General features: G+C 37.8%; 1 protein-coding gene across 2 annotated transcripts in view; it reads right to left on the bottom strand.

Annotated features, from left to right (window-relative positions):
• spon1a (spondin 1a) overlaps positions 1-24203 on the bottom strand; it is a 61070-nt gene that overhangs the window by 25849 nt on the left and 11018 nt on the right. For both annotated transcript variants that reach the window (XM_068731065.1, XM_068731064.1), the window contains 3 exons: positions 17628-17701; positions 17048-17170; positions 12335-12483 (listed from right to left, as the gene is read on the bottom strand). In XM_068731065.1, coding sequence (XP_068587166.1) covers positions 12335-12483; positions 17048-17170; positions 17628-17701 — 346 coding nt within the window. The remainder of the gene's footprint in view (positions 1-12334; positions 12484-17047; positions 17171-17627; positions 17702-24203) is intronic.

Here is a 24203-nt window from a genome sequence, read left to right as displayed (position 1 = left end):
TCTGTTTAATATGTTTGCTTATTTAAACAAACCAGCTTATGTTGTGAAAAAAGATCATTGTTAAAAGCTCAGTGGAGTCCTTTCCAGAGTAGAGAACTGCTTGTATCAATTAGAGAAGACACATCATGCAGTGCGGATGACATACTCTCTTATCTTAGATGGAAAAGATTGATATTGCATGAATAATTTCCATCTAGTCCTGACAAACGCAGTGAACCTTCATTTGCAATGCTTGATTTAACATTTGTAATTCCCTGTTAGGCAAGGAACGGCATTTAAACTGGCAAATAAGAAATGGTTAACAGTGGCACTGTGTTAATATGGTTTAATATTGCCTGCTTGCTCCACTGACATTTGTAATGGTTTAATGTGAAAATGGGCAGGGAAAGCAGTTATACAGAAGTCTATGAGCTTTCTCACTGCAAAATAAACAATCACAAACTGCTACACTCAATCAACTACCTTAACTCTGCTTAACAAAGCAGTTTAATACAGCATTCATGTTATGAATGTTAACAATATTTATTTGTTTGTAAAAACACTACACTGATGATGTCCAAGAATACCTGATGATTAAATACACAAACATCTCTATTAAGACTGGAACTAAAGTCATGAGTACGGATTTGGATGTAAGAAAGTAACCTTGATTATACATTTAAGCAGCAACAAAATTAAGATATTAAAACATTGATAAAAGCAGTTCTGCAATCTACTACTTGCTCTGGTTTGAAAACATTTTTCATATTTTAGCCTAGCAAAGACTTTTTTGTGAGACTTCTGAAGAACATTAATGCAGATACAAGACTGCATTAACACTGCTACTCCGTCAAGCTGTCAGAGCTACCATGGAGCCCACACTGTCCCTAACTGAACTCCCTGAATAAATATTATCTTTTTTTGGGATAAATTAAAATATTGATTTACGAAAGAAGCAAACAGAAGGGTCTACAAGCAAAAACAGATAAAGATAAAGCCTACAGACCACTGTGAATCACCACATCACCTGATAAATGAAACAGAAGACAATGAAATTAAGGAACAAAACTGTTTCTGTAAAGATGGGTAGGTCTTCAAAAAGCAAAATCAGCATGTGTATACATACAGTATACCTTCAGTAATATTATAGCATAGAAGTGCTAACACTGCTAATGTTAGCTCGACTGGGTTTTACATAGAAACGTAATATTTTAGAAACAGATATCTCTTTCCAGCCTCTTCAGGTAACGAGTATCATTAATACACAAAGTTTTACCATGACTAGCTTTGACAGCCAGAAAACCAGCCTGAAAATGAAGAAAATCTGAAACAATTGCATTGGAGTCTATGGAGCACAGCCTTTTTTTAGACCATTCTCTGTATACCCTAGAGATGGTTGTGCGTGACAATCCCAGTACATAAGCAGTTTCTAAAATACTCAAACTAGTCTGCTGGTCAGGCACCAACAACCATACCATGATACTTGGTTTGAACTTAAGCAGATCATCTTGACCATGTCTACATCCCTAAATGCATACACTGAGTAGCTGCCATGTTATTGGCACACACACATACAGTATATATATATATTTATATACACAATGTACATATATATATAGAGATTAAAAGGTTCTCAGTTCTGCCTATATATAGGCAGAACTATATATATATATGTGTGTGTACAATGTACATATATAGGCAGAACTGAGAACCTTTTAATCTCTGGGTATTTATCACAAGTAATACTGTTATTTCAATATTCAAGAACTTTATTGCATATCATAACTTTTGAATAATCAACATTAACAAGGTCCCTGAAAGGCAACCGATATTTATCAAATAAATTCTTCTTCATGGTTGACCTTCCATTTAACAATAATCATGATTTCCCAGAGTCTTGCTCTAAAAAACGGATAAGGAAGCTCAGATGACCGGGCTTCCAATGCCAACAAAGCCAGTCTGACACTGAAGCAAACGAGAGGATACCGCTATTGAAATGTTGTCTAATTGCCTATATTATTTACAGTTTCTGAAGAAAAACAATACTAATGGCTATTCCCAGCTCCTGGTGGCTATTGAAAAACAATGAGGGAGATAACATCCCTTTACTCTGCAACAGCAGGAAGACAGCAGCAGAAGCAGTAACAGCTGGAACTTCTGCTTTTTTCATATCCCATTGGAATATCAGCAGCACATACTTATATAATCACCATGCTAAAAAGATCATTAATGCTAATTAACATGCAAATACCTCTATTAATTTTTCACCTAATTAATATTGTAAATATGAATTTCCTCTGAGTGCAGAACCATGCTGATAAGCCATTCATATGCTTTGTCACCGCTATAATATATCAAAGTAACCTGACAATTGTGGCATGGAGAATCTAATCACTGCATGATTTCTACTTTATCTCTTGGTGCAATTTGAGATGCTGAAAAAAGTTTACATTTTCTGAACACAAAAAATAAGCAACTTAAAACTACTAAATATGCTTTTGTTTATTATATTTTTGCTTAACTTAGTAAGTGTTTACTGTAGTTATGTATCAGATAGACTCTACTCAGGCTAAAGATGGTTAATACTTCATTCTGCAATCAAAATGGTCAAGGTATTCCCTAGAAGACCACAATTACGGGAAATTTAAGAGCTGGGAGCCAAAACCCCGCTTGGTCTAAAGGAGCCTTATCCCTCGGTGAGAGAGAAGCTCCTCTGATGTTGTTATCAAAGTTCTACCCAGGAATATCTGATCTGTCTGTCCTAGCACATACTCCAAACTATTAATAGACGTAAAAAAATTGCTTCAAAATTCCAATGGGATGCAGGCTGGCTGTTATCAGCACACAGCGTAAAGGCTTACACAGCCTTCAGGTGTTAATTAAATCTCCTCTGACATACCCATCCTGCCCTGCAGAATAAGCGGCAGATAGGATACTGCATAGGTGAATTTACTTCAGTCACACCGATCTTGCTCAAAACAGAACAGGAGAACGTTATGCAGGGTTATGACGAAACGCGGTGACAAGAGAATTGTCTGTGCTTAAGGCAGATGAGTTTGTAAGCGCTGACTACTTCTCTAGAGAGCTGTGAATTGATTTGCTGACCGTGGTTGTCCTCGGTGGCAATCTCTGAGCCTTGCAGCATAGTCTGGAAGCCTATAGTGCTGCCTGGCACACTCATTCATCAAGCAGCCTGAGCCATTATACAGGCAACTCCAGCAGACCTGGGCCCAGGGCTGAGGGATATTATTAGAGATGAATCGAGGTAACTGCCTTTGATGACCCAGTTCAGCCTGTCTGTCGCTCTCTAAGCTTTCCTTCCGTTTGCTTACTTTCATTCTTACTTCCAGAATCCTTGCTCTGTAAGGAGGTCAGTGGCCATTGACGTTAGATGTACTGCACTGCAGAATGTATAACAATCCTAAAACTGCCCACTGCTGGTAGGAAAACACAATTCTACCAACTCAGGCTAATACCTGATCAAATTAAAGCCATATATACTCCATCCATGTATCATACATACAACATCAGACATTAACTCTGCATTACCTCCAAGTGGGAAAACAAAACAAAAACATGCTAAAGGGAAAATGTTACTTTGCATTGATAAACAGTATGCAAAACTAAAGAGACTGTCAGTGCTATATCTCTAAAGAATATATGTTTGCCAAAACAGACAATATATGCTGTAGTCAGCCCTGATAAATCAAATGGAAACCACAATGCAGTATTTATGACTGACAACTCAACTTTTCAATACACTGCTACAACGACTGGCCAACGTCATTGCCCTAAGGTCCATCATCCAATACGAAGCCAACCTAAGCTGATAACATAAATATGTTTGTTTTTTTGTTCTCTCTACACGCAGAGAAGAATCATAACCACAGAGTGACTATCATTATTGTGGGTGCAGAGAGCGAGAGCGAGAGCGAGAGCGAGAGAGAGAGAGAGAGAGAGAGAGAGAGAGAGAGAGAGAGAGCGAGAGAGCGAGAGAGAGAGAGAGAGAGAGAGAGAGATTAGCTTTTTAATACATTTGAGGCAAATTAATGCAACATCATAAATGAAAGATGCCGCACTTTAAGTAATGGACTAAGCAATAACCTGGAATCAACCAAAGCTGTAATGGTACAAAAACAGTGTTTCTAGATAATAAATCTGTGCCTTCTTCCCGACTGATGACAAGCTAGTGTAGACTAATAATAGGGATGGTAACAGATGAAAATACTGTTTTCAGTGGACAATCAAAATGTTGGTTAGAATGTGCTTACTTCATATATATATTTAACTATAATATCGTGTTGATTTTGTTTATCAGAATTATGCATGTGGACATGTCTGGATGCTCTATGATGTCCTTTAGTGCTATCCCATTCTGTTTCCTTCATCTGCTTGACCCACGCCAGGGAAGACAGACTTCAGGTCCCCAACCTACCAAATGATATGGAGATTGCAGTGAATGGGGGGCCTCAGAGCCATGGTCTCATTTACATAGGGACAACATAACAGCTAGAGCCATTACTGGAAGCAGATTTGTCGAGGCCACTTCATGAATAAAAGATCAAAAAGATTTATAATGAGGGTTTATTGTATTTAGCTGGCCTTGATTTTATGAAGATCTTAAAAAAAAGATAAGGGAAGCCTCTATCCCAAAACCTAATTCAGGAGAATCAGCAATTCAGCTCTGTGCAGGTACTGTTTTGACCTCTCAATATGTAACCTTTAGGGGGATTATTTGAGTTATTCTGTATGATGGAAAAACCAAATGATAACCAACGTTAATGTGGAGTAAATCACAGTGGCTGCAGTTTGCAACAGATGGGATGGAAATTAAATGAGTAAAACTTTGTCACACAGCCTGTTTACATTTGAGTACATGCATGAGAACCATACATAATGTTTGTATGTCATACAGCATTGTCATACATGTTTCTTTAACACTGCGTGAACCACCCAGGTATGTTCATATCTGCTCCACTAAAACCCTTTCTCTGACACGGTTTTCAAACCCCTGTCCACAACTTGTTCACTTACTTTTGTGTTCCCAAACTGTAGCAGGCAGTCACACAAGTATGACATCGCCAGTTAAATTTACAAATAAATAAAACAAAAAAAACTCATACATACAAAAAGATAAACACATGAAACACCACAAGAGGTGCATTAATAGACTTGATTAATGACTGGTAAAAGATGGAATTATATCCCTTAAAGACAGCCCAATGTTTAGCATAAATTTGAATTTCCCATAACTGTGTCATCTCACACTCCCAGGAACTGACAAATATTCAGAGAAAACTCCTGGTACAGCCAAATAAGATAAACAAAGCAAACGTTTCATGATTGATGCACTAAGGAGTGTCTGGAGCTATGTCCTGTCCAATCTCCTTTGCTTGTTGCTACTCTCTTATTCCTCTTAGTTCTCTGGACACAAGGAGAGCTTTGTCAAAGCTGCCTCCGGCTAAAATGTCTAACATTACAGAATAATCCAGCTTTTATCCCTGTGACTGTGACTGGGCTACATGCACATGACCAGGACCAGTTAAATCAACATTAAGGGCCACACCTCAATATGCTTTCCCAAACATATCTGCCTGGCTCATAAAGCTGACTTGACAGGCCAAGGGAAAACTGCCAGCTGAAATTAAAAATTACTCTCTACTAAATATGGGTAGTTGCTTCTTTTTTAAAGACCTCTAACAGGACACCCAGAAAAAAATGTTAAGCAAACAGAGGAGTGGTGTATAGCTATAGGGCAAAGTGACCATGGGGGGTTGATGGCAAAGAGCTAGTGAATTTCTGCCTGCTCTTACACCCACTGTAGTTTGGCATGGTGTACCATGGCTTGACAAGGTTGGACAAAGAGGTGGGCTCAAGACTTCACCCTCTGGGAGGCCCCTTTATAGCTAATTGGTATCAAACTGTGGCAAACCTGACCACGTGCAGCAGCATACGCACAGTGAGATACACAAGGAATACGAGGGTATGACAATAACAGAAACAAAGAAAGGTAGAAAAAGAGCCTGTAGCTTGTGTGTGACTTATCATGTTAAAATCTTCTTCCTCTCTGCTTAGTCCAGAGGGCTAGCATTTTGCATCCATTTTATAAATATTTAAAGACATATATTATCAGAATTTTTTTAATTTTGAAACTAAGGAAAAACACTTCAAAAATCAACATACAGTGTTTTGCAAATAACATTTATTTTACTGTTCGTGAAGTATCTAATATATGTTTACGTCACTTAATCCACATTAAAATTGAAAGATAATTACACCTCTGGCAAAGATTAAGTACACAGGTTTCCCTTCTCCATGCATCATTTTATTGTACCATGGCTGAGAGAGGATTTAGCGCAGAGGCACTAGAGAGGAAAAAATCGGAACTACTGTGAATTCAAAAAGCATTTAAACCCCCTACACAACTTGACCCCTTTCAACAAACCCCTTGTCTTAAGCACACTTGAACATAGCACAATGGTGCACTGTGAGTATATTGTCTCACAATCACATTTCTATAATCATAGTCATCTCAAATACAACTGTGATACCAATAGTTTCTGAATGATTGATCATGAACTAGACCCTTCCATGTAAGATAAAAGAAAAAAATGAATCATCATGTATCATACATGCTTGCATGCTGCATGGACCACCACATATTCTTTAATAGGGCAAACCCAGGCACAAGATCGTTAGTTGGCCAAGATATAAATGAAATGTGGGGGTTGAAAGACCAATTCTGAATGACATCAAGGTGAAGAGCTGTTTCATCTCCTTTTGTTTGATGAGAGCTTGGATCTCAAAAAGACATTACAAAACGTAATGATGCAAGAAAATAACTGAACCTAAGTCATCCAGGCTTCTCTAATCTGTTTGTTTTATGCAGGGCTCAGTGCCACAGGTGGCATGTGCAGAAAGAAGAAAGAATTCTCAGTGGCTCATTATCAAAATGTCAACTCTTACATTTTTTTTTGCTGTTTGCTTAGACGCAATTGCTTACAAGCAGCAAGTTGCAGAATTTGACTCACTGTGTCAAAACTCTCCACAAAAGGTGAATAAGAGACAACACTTCATAATGAAACTTTGGAATCAAAACCTAACATTCCTCTTTCAAAATGGCATTTCTGCAACAAAATTTGATCACTACTCGATATACTTTATACAATACCTTATACAGTACCTTATATCTCTTTTTCATTTTCTAATACAGGTTTCTGTAAAAGATTGTTCCAGTACAGTACATCTGCACACATGTTGACCACAAAAATAGAAAGGCTTCAGAAAATATATATAAAGCTTATTTTTTTTGCCATTGCAACAAAAAAACACAAAGAAAAGTACAATTACAGTACAGTAATCAAAACACTATGTTACTGTAACATACAATGCAATGGTAGACAAAAAAAATAGTATTGTAAGGGAAGGTGGATGTTTTGGATCCAGCCTTCTGTAAGGTTCTAGCCACATCACAAGCAAGGTAATCCCTGGTCCCCTTCCTAGTTCTCGCCCTCATCCTTCCCTCTCACGTCCTCTTCCTCTCGCTCTCACTGCCTTCATGTTTGCAAAGATCGCACTAAAGATGTGAGCTAACCTGAGGTTTATTTGTAGTGCTGAGCCTTAGGCTGATTGATGTTCAATTAGTCTATAGGGGATTTCAAGTGTGTTGCAGAAGTGCGCAAACAGAAGTGTTTTTGTATTTTTGTTGCATTTGTTTAAGGGATGGTAACAAAAGTTAAGATGTTGATGCTTTTGTCTTAGCATTCACTTTTACTGTGTAAAGAATATACTTTACTGTAATATAGTCAGTTGAGAGTTTTTCTAAATTTTGCAATGATTTCAATGAATTGAGTGAAATTTGTATGTGCACTTTGAATACACTTTGAAGCAATAACATACCAGCTTCTTTTCAAGATGTTTTGTTAAGTGTACCGTTGGTTAAACAATGACTAAAATGAAACTCAGCTAATATAAAATGATCTGAAAGCTCTCTGGGATACATTCCTCTGACAGAAATAACAGAAAAAGGAATGAGCAGACAGTAACAGTTGATTGGTATGATTAGATGAAATAAAGATCAATAGAGTAGACCGTGTAGCGCTTCTCCCTGAGCATCTACTAAATAGTTTCATCATTTCTCCCGACATCAAAAACTCTGATAAGATGTATGACTGGTGAACCCTAATACAAGAGGTCATTAAAATGTGTGCCAAAAGACACATGGGGAATGCAGATTTGTGTGCTTTCAAACACGGTTGTGAAGTAATTCTCTGTACACAAAGAGAAACACACCTGTTTATTCAGTGAGAGTCATGGACCCAAAAGAACCTGTATATCTATTATTCTCTACCCACACACCCGACTGCAGGCCTTCCACTTACAGATGGCAGACCTTACTGTTCTCACACAACCGAACTGCAAGATTATCATTTGAACCCTTGTAAAGTGCACAGAAAGAGGAGCAGAGGGACAAAGATGAACAAATAGCTGATATTTTCTTGCATAATACCTTTTGTTATTTTGCTCATCATGCAAACTAAATGCGAAAGTCAGTTATAAATCTGGCAAATGGCATTACCGTTATAAAAACTTTATATGAATTCTGTGCAGAAATATCCTCTATTGACTTCAAAAAGGAATCAAGGGGCATTCCAGGAGTCACTTGAATGATCGATAGGTATCATCTGCACATGTACCCTTGTAAGAAAAGAAAAAAGGATGCCAGACAATATAATAAGGACCACAGCTGTATCAAGTGACACAGATCTGTATTTCCTGTCATTAATCTGTAATGTCTCTTTTTGCCTGATTTGCGTTGTCGCTGCTTTGAGGCGCAGCTGTTGAGCTCAGGATAATAGAGGATTCTGTTAGCGTCCGTACTGTGCAATAATGAAAAACGCCCCATGCTGCGAGAGGAAATAGGGGATTTCATAATCCGTCTGAGGCCTCTGCCCTGGTCGTTGGTCCATGGAGAGAGTCTCATTAAACTTCTCATTAGTGACACACTGAGCTTCTGTAATGACTGAATGCATATACAAATCACCTCAGACATGAGAGGAGGGACAACAACAACAACAACAACAGACCCAGACTGCATCCCTGTGCTGCCAAGTGCTCTGATAAGACCATTTGTACTTGGCAAATGGAACAGTATTGCACATCTGTTTGAATAGATCTGGGAGTTATTGAGGCTCAGGGGCTATAGCGGGTCATTCATTTAATCGAAGGATCTGCGGTTCGATCACCAGCTCCTTCAGATCGCATGTTGAAGTGTTCTTGGGTACGATTCTGAAGCCCCAAATTGCTCCTTAAGGCTGTGCCATCAGTGTGTGAGTGTGTGAGAGTGAGCATTTGTTTAGAATCTCATGAGCAGGTCAGAACATTGTATGAACCATGCATCAGTGTATGAATGCGTGTGTGAATGTTGAACTGTCAAGGGCTGGAAAGAAGCCATATAAATGCAAGTCCATATACCATTCACCATCCCCCATTACATTCTGTAACTCACCACCTGGAACTACTATGCACTAAACATCAAGACACATCCCCATTTAATATTATACACTTACTAACATACTCAACAAATACAAATTTCATCTGCATCTCTGGTGGAAAGCTATCATAAATCAAATCAAAACGCCTTCTCGTCCACTGCATTGTAAATTTAGGCTGTTCATTTCAATATATAAATTCTTAAAAGTGCAGTAATTGTCTCACTTCTCAGGCATTTTCAATAGGATGAGTGGCATGCTGTCATGATTGCTTATGTGCAGTGCAGAGGGGCTGAGACTGTGGGTGTAGGCTGTTTTTGAGCAGGCTCTTACATGCAATCACATGTTTATTACCATTCACATAGTAAGGACTTAGATGACTGGGCCAAGCAGCATGCTTGTATGGGATGGACAAATTAAATGTGCTTTTCACATCCTTTAAATACACAAACTATATCTTTTAAAATGGAAATTATTACAACATACAAAGTACTACCACTTCCAACTGTAGTTTTGCAGATTAATACAGCTCTAATTCTAAAGATGCATCTATTCCCAGAGGACAGGAACAGGCACAACACATCTGATGAGCAGTAACAGCAAGACAGATGGTACAGCACACTCTTGTCCAAACTCTGAAAGGGTGACAAACTCAGAAAGAAAATGAAGCCATCACACACTGAATTGACATGAGCATGATAAAAAATGGCTCTGTGTATGTGTGTATGTACACATGTTTGCACGGTCTGCATGCCTGATTGGCTCTGCAAATTAAACTTTGTATGAACATTCTGATCAGTGCACCCCTTGGCTGGAGTGGAGCCTGGCTATGAATATCAATTTTGCATTCAGCGCTAGATGTTCCCCCTGACGCCCCACCTGACACAAAAGAGAATCAGCTTTCTGTTTGTGTCAGCGTTTACACACTGCACGGCTCAAAAGAGGGAGCCTCCTTCAACCAGCCTCCTTACCTCAAGGGCAATGCCAGACTATGTGTAAGTTGTATAAAGGTGAATACAATGAACGTGTGCAGTAGTTGTCAAGGGAAACAAAAGATGTTTTAGCTTCCAGGTATCAAAGCAGCTGTGAACATCAATCACGAGAAACCCAAATGTAACGTGAGACAAAAACACATGATAAAAGCTCAGTGCAATCACCTATTTACAATAAGATCATATGTCCACTAACAAACACACATAAATGGCACTACTTAAGCCATGTACAGAGTACTGAAAAAGGCTGATTTCAAATTGTTTTTTTCAGGCAGTGAAGAATAGCATGCAGCTTTCTAGTATCAGCCTAATCAATGGTTTGATTGATCGTCTACATAATCATCACCTTCCATTCATGTGTCAGCCAGTCCCACTTCAATTTTAGCAATTATTTTGGACAACCACAGCGTGAGCCATGCAACACCTGGAGATGATATTATCGCTGGTTGTGAGGAAAATGCCTCATTTTGTCCTGGTTAATCATTCCACCATATCTGCTGTTACACTGTACAATCAAACTGTTGTATGTAGTGTACATAATCCTTGACGCACCTAAAGAAAGCAGAGGGTTGTCCCTCTTGGTCTATGTCACTGATCACTGGGTAGGCATGTATGATTGATTGTGTGGGTACATTCTCATTCTTCATGTGCTCCAGAAATAATCGCAATTAACAGCAAACCCAACAACATTCAATCACAAATAACTAATAGAATGTATTCTTTTCATGACACTTACTGAACTGGTCAATCAAATCTAGTGCCACTTCACTCTCCCCTCTAAGCTTAGAAGAAATGCTTCTCATGATCCAGGCTGAAAGATGAGAATAATAAAAAAAAAAAAAAAATTGTTGTATTCGCTGTGGGAAGGCAGCAATGACACAGAGACACCATTGCTCACACTATGCACTCATTATCTGCTGTGACACCAGGTCTTCATTAATAGCCAGCAATAAGCACTCTGCAGGACCATCTGCTCTGCCAGCACGGTTATTCCAAGAGTGCGAGAGGAAGCAATGGAGATGAAGGAAAGAATAAAGATATATCATGCTGTTTGTGGAAATAATAACGAGAAGAAAGGCCTAGGAGGGAGAAAGAACATAGGAGTGGAGTCCAAGAAATATTTAAGAATTACAACTTAATATCTAAAAGGAAGGTAAAAGCTCTGAAAGACAGTTCTAAAGTGAAAGTAGAGAACATTTCCCTTGGGCACAATAAAGGAGATGTTGAAATGGATTACTAATTAACAATGAGTTAATGACAGAAATATCAGCTACTTCCTGTGGATGCTGTCTCCAAAGCACCAACCCGTGAGCATTATGAGGGTCATGTCAAGCCCCAAAGTCTGATCCAAGATGAACTGATATATGAAGAATTGAATGCTGAGCCTTTGGGAGGAATGTATTATTGGCCTCATTTCATGACACACCAGGAAGTGATATTTCTTTCTAACTTTATCTTTCAACATCCAAACTAGGTCCTACAGTGGTACCCTTCCCCCAGATCCTGTGTATTGGTTGTGTACACAGTACACAGTAGCAGTAGAGTCAGACTAAGAATAACGTAGATGCTTGAAAGCACTAATCAATCTGGACAACAAAGTCAAAGCAATTCATTTTATGCTGAACTCAGGTGTGCACACCCGAGAACATTCTCTGACGGCTCTGCAGTGTTGTGAAACTGACCTATTACTAGTTTTGGACAAAGCAACATATTCCCAGAAAGAACAAAAGAATGAACTCATCCTTTTGTTAAATACTGTGACTGTATATCTTGCAAAAATGCATAGTGTGGATCAATGTTTTTGTGGATCTTTTTCCATTGTTCTTTATACACAACATCTACGGCGCATTATTCATCATCAAAGAATCTTACCTTCTGTCTGATCTCCTCCTCCATTTTGACAGGGGAACCCAGCTCAGCTACCTGTTTAACTCCATCGCTAGAAAAGCCACCATATTCCCACAGCACATAGTTCTTAGAGTGGGAGGCACCAATAATGGCTGACCAGTGATTGGCACGACCTGGTGGAATAAGACAAAAAGCATCTCATCAGTTGGACATCCCAGCCTGTTTCCAAAATGTATATCTTAATCATTCAATTAGCAGATCATTTTTGCCACTTGTAGAGGCACAGTGACAAGTGACATGGGAAAAAGGAAAAGTGGAACTTTATTTCTGCCCTATACCTTTAAACATAGAGAAAATGCAGCAGTGGTAGTATATATGATGATCCATCAGAGGTGACAGCACAGGCTAAAGCCACTTGAGCCGTATACAATTGAAGATGGTGGAAGCTAAAGCCCTGCTGTAACCTCCACTATTGTTGTATAAGGCATAGTAAGGCATTGAATACAGCTTTTCATCTAGTGGTGAGGTTTACAGGTCATTTTGGGGTATCCTTACTATCTCACTGTGGGCCCATCAGTGGTCTGATATGTCTACCTCTACAGCACATACACTGGTTGTCTCATCATCATTACCCTCTTACTGTCATATAAGTACTGCCTAGTATGTTATTATATACATGGACTGAAATGAGATCCAGCTACATCACCCTTAGAGGAAATGATGATGTCCGGATCAACATAAATATTTGCTTTTGTATTTGTGGGTCAACCATCCCTAGTTTTGAAGACATAAACTTCAATTGCTTTTGACAGCTACTCACCAAACTGAATGATTATTGTTGTTGTCTTTACATGACCAACTTCACCATTTGAATGAACACTATTATTTCAACTTATTTAGTCACGGTGGGGTTCACTCAGGTTTGCCTCTCATCTTTATGCACTAAATACAGCCCTTACTCTGCTGTTCTGTAAGTCACCCTTTCTGCCTTCTGCTGGTTCCCAGTCTAAATCTAAACAAGAATAATCACTCTGATAATCTAATCTCTGTGTTTGCAGTATCCCATGTAATGGCAAATTATGAAAACATAAACAGTTTTTTTTATAGGGCGTTGCAGGCATTGCTAATATTATTCTGGAACCTTTCAAATAAGACATTTATTTGTTATGACTTTTTACTTCTCCAAAATTGTATTTTACTGAGATCTGGATAAGAGATTTATGATTGTATCCCAGGAGAATGATTGCATCAGCTATCACACGACTAGTGTTCAGATTAGTGGGCTGGCTGCTGTTTAAAGTCAGGAAGATTTAGACCCTGACCAACACATTTTGCAGTTCTCAAGAGAGAAAATACAATATGTGGGCTTAACGTCACATAGTTAGCGATGGATAGAATGTTGGGACCCCTGTTAAGTAAAGGTCACACACATAACATGGCAAGCTATTCAAAGATGCACCTGTATTTGATTAATGTTCAGTAAAACTTGATAATGTATGCCATAACCAGGAAGCTTGCATAACGGGACCATTCTCTGTCACAAGAAGTGTGAAGAACAGTATCTAAAGTTCCAGCCACTGTTCCAGTTCCAAATAAATATAATAGCTTGCACAGAGTCTTCAAACTCTTCTGGTGTCCCGTGAAGGACTAATGATGACCATGGTTTGAAATGACCTGTCTGAGGAACCGGGACTAGCAATGTCAATAGCATCTCTTAGTGTCTGATCTGGATGTGTTTTCAACAGGGAAAGGTGCCCTTTTCTTATTGCTGCCAATGTTTTTTTTATTTTTTATAAATGCTTTTATGCTCCAGGTGCATTTATCTACCTTGCAGTTTATGGGGAAACACCTTGAGAGCTCCAACCTGAAAAGTGGTCAGCTGAAGAGAGTTTAGTGGTGGCTGTTTATGCTCTGTTCCAGTATGCAAAACTGGAGATGGTTGGTGCCTTGCATGTTGCTACAGGATAAACATTTTAGGGCATTTCTTTGTCCCTCATTTGATCTTTAAAGGCCTCTAAGTATGGAAGTAAGCATTGTTCCAATCATCCATATTTGTCTTGACTGTTAAGATTATTTCAAACATATTAGTTGTTTAATAAAGTTGTTGATGGCCCTTTATACAATTTTAAGGCTATTTTTTCCCCAAGCTTTCATAAATGTCTGACCCTGGCAGGCAGGGAGTCATTGCCAATAACCAAATAGCTTTAATGTAATGGCTTTGGTTCGCAGTTCTATATCCATCATCGGGTTCTTTCGCCTTAGGTTGAGGCCGTATTAGTTTACTTCAAAGGTGGGTGTAATTTATCCTTTTTAATACAGTTTCAGCAGGCATTAGTGCCAGTATTGAAGGTGGTGACCATCTTCAATTTGTGGAAATGTTTTTATAAGACAGAAGGCAGAGAAATAGAGCAGTGGCATGATGTGTTGAGCTTCAAAGTGTCTGTAATAACCTGTCACAATTGTACAGTCCTGTGTTGAGAATGACTCTCTGATACATGGTTCATTGCTAGACCTAAGAACAATACTGGCAGACTTAACAGAAAGAGACATTCAACAGACCCCTGATTATATAGTGATGCACCTAGGAAAAGGTCAACACCACTTCTGTGCAGGTGATGCAGACAGAGGCAAACTGTGCTTTCCAGCATCAGACATTTGACTTCAATGTTGTCCGCGAAATTAAGAATTACACTGGACATACCTGTTGCCAATCAACTAACGTTCTGTGCATTGCTAGATGTCTGTAAATTAACAGACATTGCACATGCTGTCATACACAGATGATGCAAAGTTGTAGTGATGCTAGAAAATACATAGCTGCTTATTGTATTATTATATTATATTGTTTATTTATAGGTGATCATGCACATGAATTTGATCATTAGACGGCGATGTGGATGTTTTGATGTCAAAGGAATCCAACAGTGGGGTTGAAGATCTTTCTCCTTGTGTTTGTGAATACATCATATGCCTCATATGCAATCATATGAAACTACTTTATATTCTGTCAAGGGGAAGAAGGTGTTGGCTGGGCTAAGTATATAGACGATGGAAGGCAGCTGTTGTTTTGGTCTATATTTTTTCAGGTTGAACTTCAATATATTGCTTCCTTTGTGTAAGAGGGAATTTCCTATGATAGGGTACTTTAGTCAATAAATGAATGTTAAACACTTCTCTCCACCACTCCCTTTTCTCTTTCTGTCTTCCACTAATCCCATGAAAAATCTTTGTTGACAACCAGGCCATTCTCCGTCTCGATGTACTCCCTACGTCCAAGCGACCAGCTGGCGCTTGGGTTGAATAGCCATGCATTGCTGCATGACTTACAATGGGGACAAAAGGGAGAAAGAAAATAGAACTGTCAAGGTTATCATGTTGGTAGTAAAAAATAAAAACAGTTTCGGTGGCCTGTTTTACAGCAAATTCTTGGTCTGGAATGTGTGTCACCATAATGGCCAAAGGCTCCTAGACTTGAAGGATATGTGCTAAAAATAGAATGATGACATCTGAAACTAGTAGCATATCTCAGGTAGCAAAACATGCCTGAGTACTACTTGGACCAGAAAGGAAAAGTGAGACCAAGTTTAATTATAGCTATTTTATTTTCAATTGGAAGTATCATCAGAACTCAAATGAGGACAGATCATCATGCAATTACAGTATTGTAGTAAGTGAATACTATTGTCCAGCACAAAATAAGCACTGTATTATAATAACTGGTTACCTAGGATATGACTTTGTGCAAGGAGAAATCCAACTGTAACACTTTATGAGTCAGGATGAAACAGACACTACACAGCTTGCCCTATCCTCTTTTAAGTTGCTCTATCTTTAAGGTGTGTTTACGAATCAGTATATGAGAGTGAGTCACACACCAACTACTCCCACCATAAGACAGTAAATTAAGGCTCCTTTCGATCTCAGGGTTTATCTTATTCCACTCTAATCAGTATATTGATCTGACCGGCGAGAGCCTGACTTAGACAAGAAAGCCATTGTAATCCTTAAGTCCATTCACATCCTGATGGTGTGGCTCAAGGTTATACACACCAAAGTACCATACTGTAGAGAGTTAACCACACATGTCACTATTGAGATCCAGGTACTGGGGCTAAACCTCCCATATATTGGGAACATATGCTAGAGTATTTGGGGCTATGGTGCTACAACAGAGCGGTCATTTTTTGTTATACAAATTGTATTAAAAGATCAAAATCATTGATTTGTCAGTCCATTTCTCATTATGTTTCGACTTCCCTTCCCGGTCTGTTTGCAATCACCCCATAACACATTCATTCATATTGAAGATTTAAATATTGATGAGTATGTACTTTCACTTTCAGAAAGGTTAAATAATTACCTAAAAGTTGTAACTGTTCTTTTAAGCAAAAGTTACTCACACAGGAGCAAATAGTGCATTTGCTGGTGACTCATTTTAGCTGCAGGTGTGGTGAACTCTTGAGTAATAATAGAGAGATGCTGTAGGTGGAATTAATTGAAAATAAACTGCAAAACCCATGTTCATTGTAATGTTCACGGGAAAACAATGAAGGTCTATGGCATGCAGTCTATGGAACAAACTATAACAGCCTTTGGCAACATTGGGAATACTTACTAGCATTATTAATTCACTGCTAGTTTAAGGCTTTTCATGGGAAAAAAATAGAATATCAGCACACTTTAAATGTGTAATGGAGCTGAGGTCACATGACAAAGAGCAGATTAGTTTGTGCTTACGTGGATAGTCTTTGGGATGAATCTTCTCTGACCAATTCCCATAGAAGGTGACTCTGTACTTTGCTGTTCCACAGGCACAACAGTTGAGCAGAGGTTTATCTGTAACTTCTCCATATAGGGATTCTGTACAGTAATGAGGGGGAAAGTAAAAGATCAAGAGAGAGAAATACAGAAGACCATGAGATAGGCGTAGAGAGATTGCTCGTTAGTATAAGGAGCAGATGAGAGTGGTGCTCATCATTACAGGGGCTGGGTGGTTTAAGAACATGGGGAGCAAAAGGGAGGAAAAGAGAGAGGACATGAGAAAAGGGGAGGATATAGCATGGTTCCTTTGATCTGTTGCACAGTGTGACATCCAATAGTATGCACAGTCAGGGGGCCACACTCATTTATAATCATTCACATGCCAGAGCATAACAGCAGAGAGGACTGTCCCTGCATCAAAATCAAGAATGAAAGAAAACAGAGTAAAGAAGACAGACAAAAAAGAGACTGTAAGCGGGGTGGAAACAAAGTAATGGCAGGGAGATTGAGACATGCATGGTAAATTATTTATTAAATGTCAATAAAAGAAACCTACCTTTCTCACACATTCGCTTGGTGAGTGAGCCTTCATCCTGGAAATAGATTATCCTCTTCTGCACAATGCTTGCCCTGCACAAAGAGAACAAAAAGAGACGGAGGCAGTGAGGAGTGAAGTTTTTTGGGACCAGCACCACGTGCAAGCATTAGGGGCAAAAGTGAAGTTTTAAAATTAAAGAGAAGACAACAGGCAGCAGGAAATGTGGAAAATCTTTGCTTTCAAGATGTGATAAAGTCTGAACAGAGGATTGTCTCAAATGGAACAGGTGCAGAGTTATTCATAATCATCTTCCTTTTTTCAGCAGACTTCTAAAAGCAGGTATCAGAGCCAACAGGATAATTGCGAAATCAGGCTGTCTTTCAGAATTCAATGTCTCATAGAAATACCACAAAAGCATGCATCAGCACTAAGAAATAGAAAGGTTGAAGAAAAACTGAAAGAGAAAGACGGCAACTAACAAAGTAATGTCTGCAATAAGAAAGTTCCTATGGCACTGTAAATAACATTCACAGAAAGAAAAAGACATATTTCATAGTAGGCCACTCACTGTGTCGATAAGAACTGATTGACAGGCCAACAGTAAGGCCTGGCAGAGGGGAGCTTCTCTAGATTGAGCTGTCTTGAGAGGCTTGTTCCACCGGGTGGTGGGGAACACAGGTCTGAGAGGGGCCTTGACATGTAAATCGGCCACAGATAAACCTTTTCAGCAGTCCAGAAGACTGAAAGAGAAAACAAGCCTCCAGGCACCTAACTTCCTCACAAACACCAGCCTGGTGTCCATGGGGATAAAACCCAACAATGATGTGCTGGATGGATGTGCTCCAGGTGGGCCGAGTCCAGCTGGACTGTTAGGATACCATTTAGTATCACACTAAGCTGAGCTGTGTTGTGTTCTATTGAGCTGAGCTGATTCATCCCTGACAGCAACAAAAACAATGACTTGGGGTAATTAGATATTCAGTCACCCAAAAATGCTGTGCACTTCACATCATTTTATTTTATTTTATTAACACATTTAAATGACATACTATACTTTGGCATTATGATGGCATACTATACTATTTATTTTGAATGGCATAATATACTATGATGAAGATATTTTAATAATACTGTATTGTCAAACTATGCTTATTATTTTATGAGCTTAAGGACATGCTATATTACATTTGTATTCTACAGGGTTAGGGTTATTGCAACCCTACTATCATCCATCACATTTTAATGGCACATTATACGATGGCATTTTGAGGACATACTAAACTATCACATTTTAATGACATACAATACTATGAAATTAGGAAATTTGAGGTATTTTTATGACTTTTTTTACCTACTACTATACTATGACATGTTTATGGAGTATGTCATTTTAGGATATATATACTAGACTATGAATATTTATAACGTACTAACATTTTTATTGAATTTTATCTTGTCATGCTATATCATTCAATTTAAATGGCAAACTAATTATATTTTATGCCATTTAAATTGACTGTAATATGACATTTTTATGAATCTTTAATCTTACTATACGGAGACATTTTTTAGTCCAGACTATACTATGATATGTTAATGACATTTAATAGCATATTATAGTATGTCATTTTCGATTATGTTTTTTTATTTGAAATACTTTTTTTTGATAAATAAATTATCTTCTCTCATCACAAGTAAAATAAGGACTAAATAAAAAAATGTGACTCTTAAAATAAAGTACTTCATTTTACAAAAATGAATTTAACTGAATTGTCTTTGCCCTGCAGCTTTAAATGTAGTTCATTCATAAACTTAATTTCGGATGTGAGTGGGTACGTTTGTTCAAAAGATTTGTGCTTTGTCTCGTAGTGACGCTTTACATCACCACTTTTAATAATCGCTACGGTCTCTGAACTTGAGACATACTGGTTTTGAACTGTGTGTGGGAAGACTGAACAAACAAGAGTCTGTCCATTCATGGTTAAAGGCTCTGGTCTCGTTGTCCACTTTTCTCTTTTTGGAGAACGCCATGTGAAATAACTTCTGTGACTCACGTATTATTCTGACTGTTGGGTCTCTATCCCCGTCTCTGCCGTGTGTGTTTATCTCACTCGAGGGCGATAATTATCGGAATACACATATTTAATTGGCCAAGTAGCATCATGGGAGATGGTTTACAATGCATGTAATTGGTTGGTGTGTTCCCTGGACCGCTGAACGAGTGTCATAAAGGCTAGAACATTTTTTATTAAAATAGACGCGCTCCGTCAACATTTAATAATTCTCAATTATCTATCCGTTTTAGGTCTGGGTTCAGATACAACGACGTATAGTATAGCATGTTGAAAAAAGTATATGTTGAAAAAAGACATTGTGTAATATTTTGCAAAAGTCATAAAAGTCATAGTATAGTATGTCAATAAAAGTCATAAAAAGTTACAATATAGTATGTCGATAAAAATCATAAAAAAGTAAAAGTATAGCATGTCTAAAAAAAATATTTAAAAAAATGACGTCCTAATGTCTTTTCCAAACCACCTTTCCTTGACCTCGATGGAAAAGTTCATGAAGTGAAGGAAAGATGTGAAGGAGAATTCATAAGGATTTAGGAAAAGACAACTGCGCTGCTCAGAGAATCCAACTCCACTTTCACTAGGTTACGTATTTATGATGCGAATGCTGAAGTTAGTGAAGTGGGGTTGGCATGGTGAAATTACGTTGTAGATGGACTCCATTTTACATTTCTCCCATTCTGACATCATTTGTAATGCAGGTTACTGTATATAAAAAGCTCCTTCAGTGACAAGAGTGTGTAAAGGAGAGATACTGCAGGTACTTCCTTCCTCCTGCCTTCCCACTTTACAATCAACACTGCTTCCAGCAGATCGCATAATGGATCCATCAATTATCTTTAACAGCTTATCCTGTTCGGGGTCGCGGGGGGCTGATCCCTGTTGACAATCCCAGTTGACATTGGGCTAAGGCAGGGTTCACCCTTTACAATCAACACTGCTTCCAGTATATCCCATAAACTAAAACTCACAATTCATTCATGTGCAATATTACTATTAGTATTTCCTATGGGCATAATGTGAATTCAACCGTTCAATTATATTTAGCTTTTTACTGTTTAATTACTGATTATAGAACAAGTGGAATAAAGTACGATGTTGTCTTAAACGTGGACACCTGGGGAAAAAATATTACTTCATTACCAAGGTAGGAATTGAAATTAATATATATATATATATATATATATATATATATATATATATAAGCTGCAAGTGACAAAGGTTTATGTGATACATATTGAGTTTGACTGTGTATTTCTCCCTACTCCCTTTTGTACATTTAATATTTGTTAAATTATGTAGTTTATGACAATTTGTTTATTGACAGTTTGCTATAATTACTGTTCATTTTATGTGTTATTGTTGTTGTTTTTTTACTTATTTGTTACATGTTCCAAATAAATAAATATGAAGACAATGAAATTAAATGGTTGTCACTGTCCACTCATATTCATCAATGTGAATCCCATTAATGGACGGCAATTTTAATTGCATATTATCAATACGACTTTTTATAGGATGCTGTTATATGACGTTTTTATATAATTTTAATGGTATATAATACTTTGACATTTTAATGAAACTTTTATGACTTATGATGTGATCTTTTTAGAACATTATTATAGCATACTATACAATTACTTTGTTTCATGATATTTTAATGACATGATATTATGGAATGTATTATATTTTTATACTAGAAAATATGCTATTTTTATTAATTTTTACAATATTTTAATGATATTTTTAAGACACACGTTAGAGTGATATTTATTAATGACATTTTAATGGTCTATAATATGACATTTTTATTACATGTTTACGATCAAACTTTAAAATGCCATTTTCATGATATTTCTATGGCATACCATACAATTACAGTTGTAAGACATTTTATGACTCTTAATTGCATATTACACTATGACATTCTCATGACTTTTTTATGGAATACTACACTATTGTACATACTTGTAATGATGTACAATATTTTTATGACATACTATACTATGACATTCTTAAGGAGTTTTTGTGACACACTATACCATACATTTTAATCACTCACTATAGTATGACATTTTTATGGTATTTTTATGACAGTTTTATGACATCTTACTAAAATACATTGCAAATAATAAAAGAAATACATGAAAATTATTCGCTAAAAAAAACAAACAGCACAACAGCGGCTGTCTGCCTCATGCACGTCCCTTTTATCGATTGAAAATTAAATACAAGGTTAGGCTGAACAAGGAATAACGTAACAACAGTAACAATGCCACAGAACTCGGCCGCAAGAAGAGGGACACCGTGTCCCAACAGCAAGTGCTGCATCACGTCGCGTAAACATTTGCACTTTTTAAACAATAAACATGTTTTCTATTGTGAGATTAACTTGAAATTACATTAATGACAATATAGCCAGTAAGTAGGAAACTTTCAGCCGATCTCCTGGCAATCTCCCTCCTGCCAACAGCCACCTTATTTAGGTTTTTGTAGTGAAATGAGGAGGTATCATTTAGATACCTCCTCATTTCAACTTCAAGAATCAGCCAATCCTCGTCCATTGCAGGCTTTCAAAGCAAGCAACAAGAATAGAAACAGAGCGTCTGACAAAAGTTCAGCTCAAAATAGTTGATCGAAATGGTAAAATATTAAAATTTCATCTTGTGACAGGCTTTTACACCCAGAAGATGAAAAGAAAAACAATCAGAAAATGGAGATTTTTATCGTTCTAACAAAATGTAAGGATTTTAATTTGTCTTAAAACACACTATCTTGAGTTAAATGCTCCTCTATTCAGTCTTTCAATACATTATCAGCAGTGCCCCTGATCAGATTCAGGTATTGATTTCAAGGCTGTAAGCCACAACAGCCTTCCTTTTCAGTCAAATTACCTTTGTAACTCTCTCCTACATACTAATAATGTATACCACATGCATTGCCATTCATTCTAACAGAAAATCACAGAAAAATTCAAATAGCTATACGATTATACTATACTACAGTACACCATCAGTACTCTCTCTCTCTCACTTTATCATTTCTTTCTGCCTTTATAATTTCAATGATACACACCATTATTCTCTCTCATAAAAATATATTGTTTACTCTCGAGGGTATATTGGTGTACATGTGAGATTATGATGATGTGTGCAAAAGCAAGTATGAAAACGGCCTAAAAAAATAACATGGATGAAATGATTCAAGGTAAGTGACTGAACCAGCACATCTCTAATTGTTCACGCTTTAATTCAATCTCACCCCAATTTCACATATCTCCCTGAGAGAGAGGAGCACCCTCTGCCTCACTGCTTGCCCACTTTCCCAGGCTGGCCAGACAATCAAGCAGAGTAATGCTTATTTAACATCCAATTTAAATTCTATCTTCACTTTGCCGTATCCACACCACCGCACCGATCCTAACCACCCCGAAAGTGCACTGATTTAATGTGTGTGGGGGGGATGGATGTATGCAAGTTTAAGAGCTTAATAAAAAGAGAAAAAGAGGAAAATATTAAAAAGAATTAACAGCCCATCAGAACATATCACACTGCCCCCATATTGCACAGTGCCAGAGAGGGATGACAAATGTATTGCTTCCTACAGACAAAGGGAAAGATTGCAGCAACTTCAATATCTATATTTTGATGTGACCTATTCTGGCTTCAACCACTCTGGCTTAGTGTCCCCTGTGACAATAGCTCCTGATCGGTCAACCATAGGTTATGTTCGATGTTATCATTAAGTGGAAAGATACATCACTCTGTAATACTACACACGCAAGTGGACTGTTTGTTTTTGTAGTTCAACATGATTTTGGTAGTACAGGGGTCAGTACACAGCCCAACAAAACAAGAGTGGGATACCAGCAACTGAGATGCAGTGATAGAAACCTTGGCCTGATTGAATGTGATTCTTTGATGGAAATATTTTCAACGTCTGTGCTCTGAGTTCAGGAGTTTGAATGAGCTTCCTTGCCTGACCCTATCATCATAGACGAAACCAAACCACCAAGCTCAGTCTTTCCATTTAAAAGACATCAGCTGACTGTCAATTATACTGCAACAAACCACTCGAGAGGAGAAACAGTTCTGGGACAACATTTGAGTCAGAGGAGCTTTCTAACAGAAACATACACGGAACACACACACACACACACACACACACACACACACACACACACACACACACACACACACACACACACACACACACACACACACACTTCTAATATCATGGCCAGATGTTTTTTTAATTTAAATTACCATATTTTAAAGGCAGACTGACTGACCGAGCTCTCTTGGGATACAAATTGGAAAAGAAACAAAAAACATTTGCTCTGCCATGTGGTGGTAATGAAAATGTCCTCTCTGAGCTTGTCTATGAAATTAGAAATCATTTCACATATGTTCTTTCTATGTACAGTGGCTTGCAAAAGTATTCATACCCCTTGAACTTTTCCACATTTTGTCACATTACACGCCACAAACATAAATATATTTTATTGGAATTTTATGTGAAA

The sequence above is a fragment of the Cebidichthys violaceus genome, unplaced genomic scaffold (genome assembly GCF_023349555.1).
Source record: "Cebidichthys violaceus isolate CVI_PGR_0920_01 unplaced genomic scaffold, fCebVio1.0.p SCAF_5, whole genome shotgun sequence".
Taxonomy (NCBI): Eukaryota; Metazoa; Chordata; class Actinopteri; order Perciformes; family Stichaeidae; genus Cebidichthys; species Cebidichthys violaceus.
The sequence above is the reverse complement of the archived record's forward strand: the minus strand, read 5'-3'. Positions and strand labels throughout refer to the sequence as shown.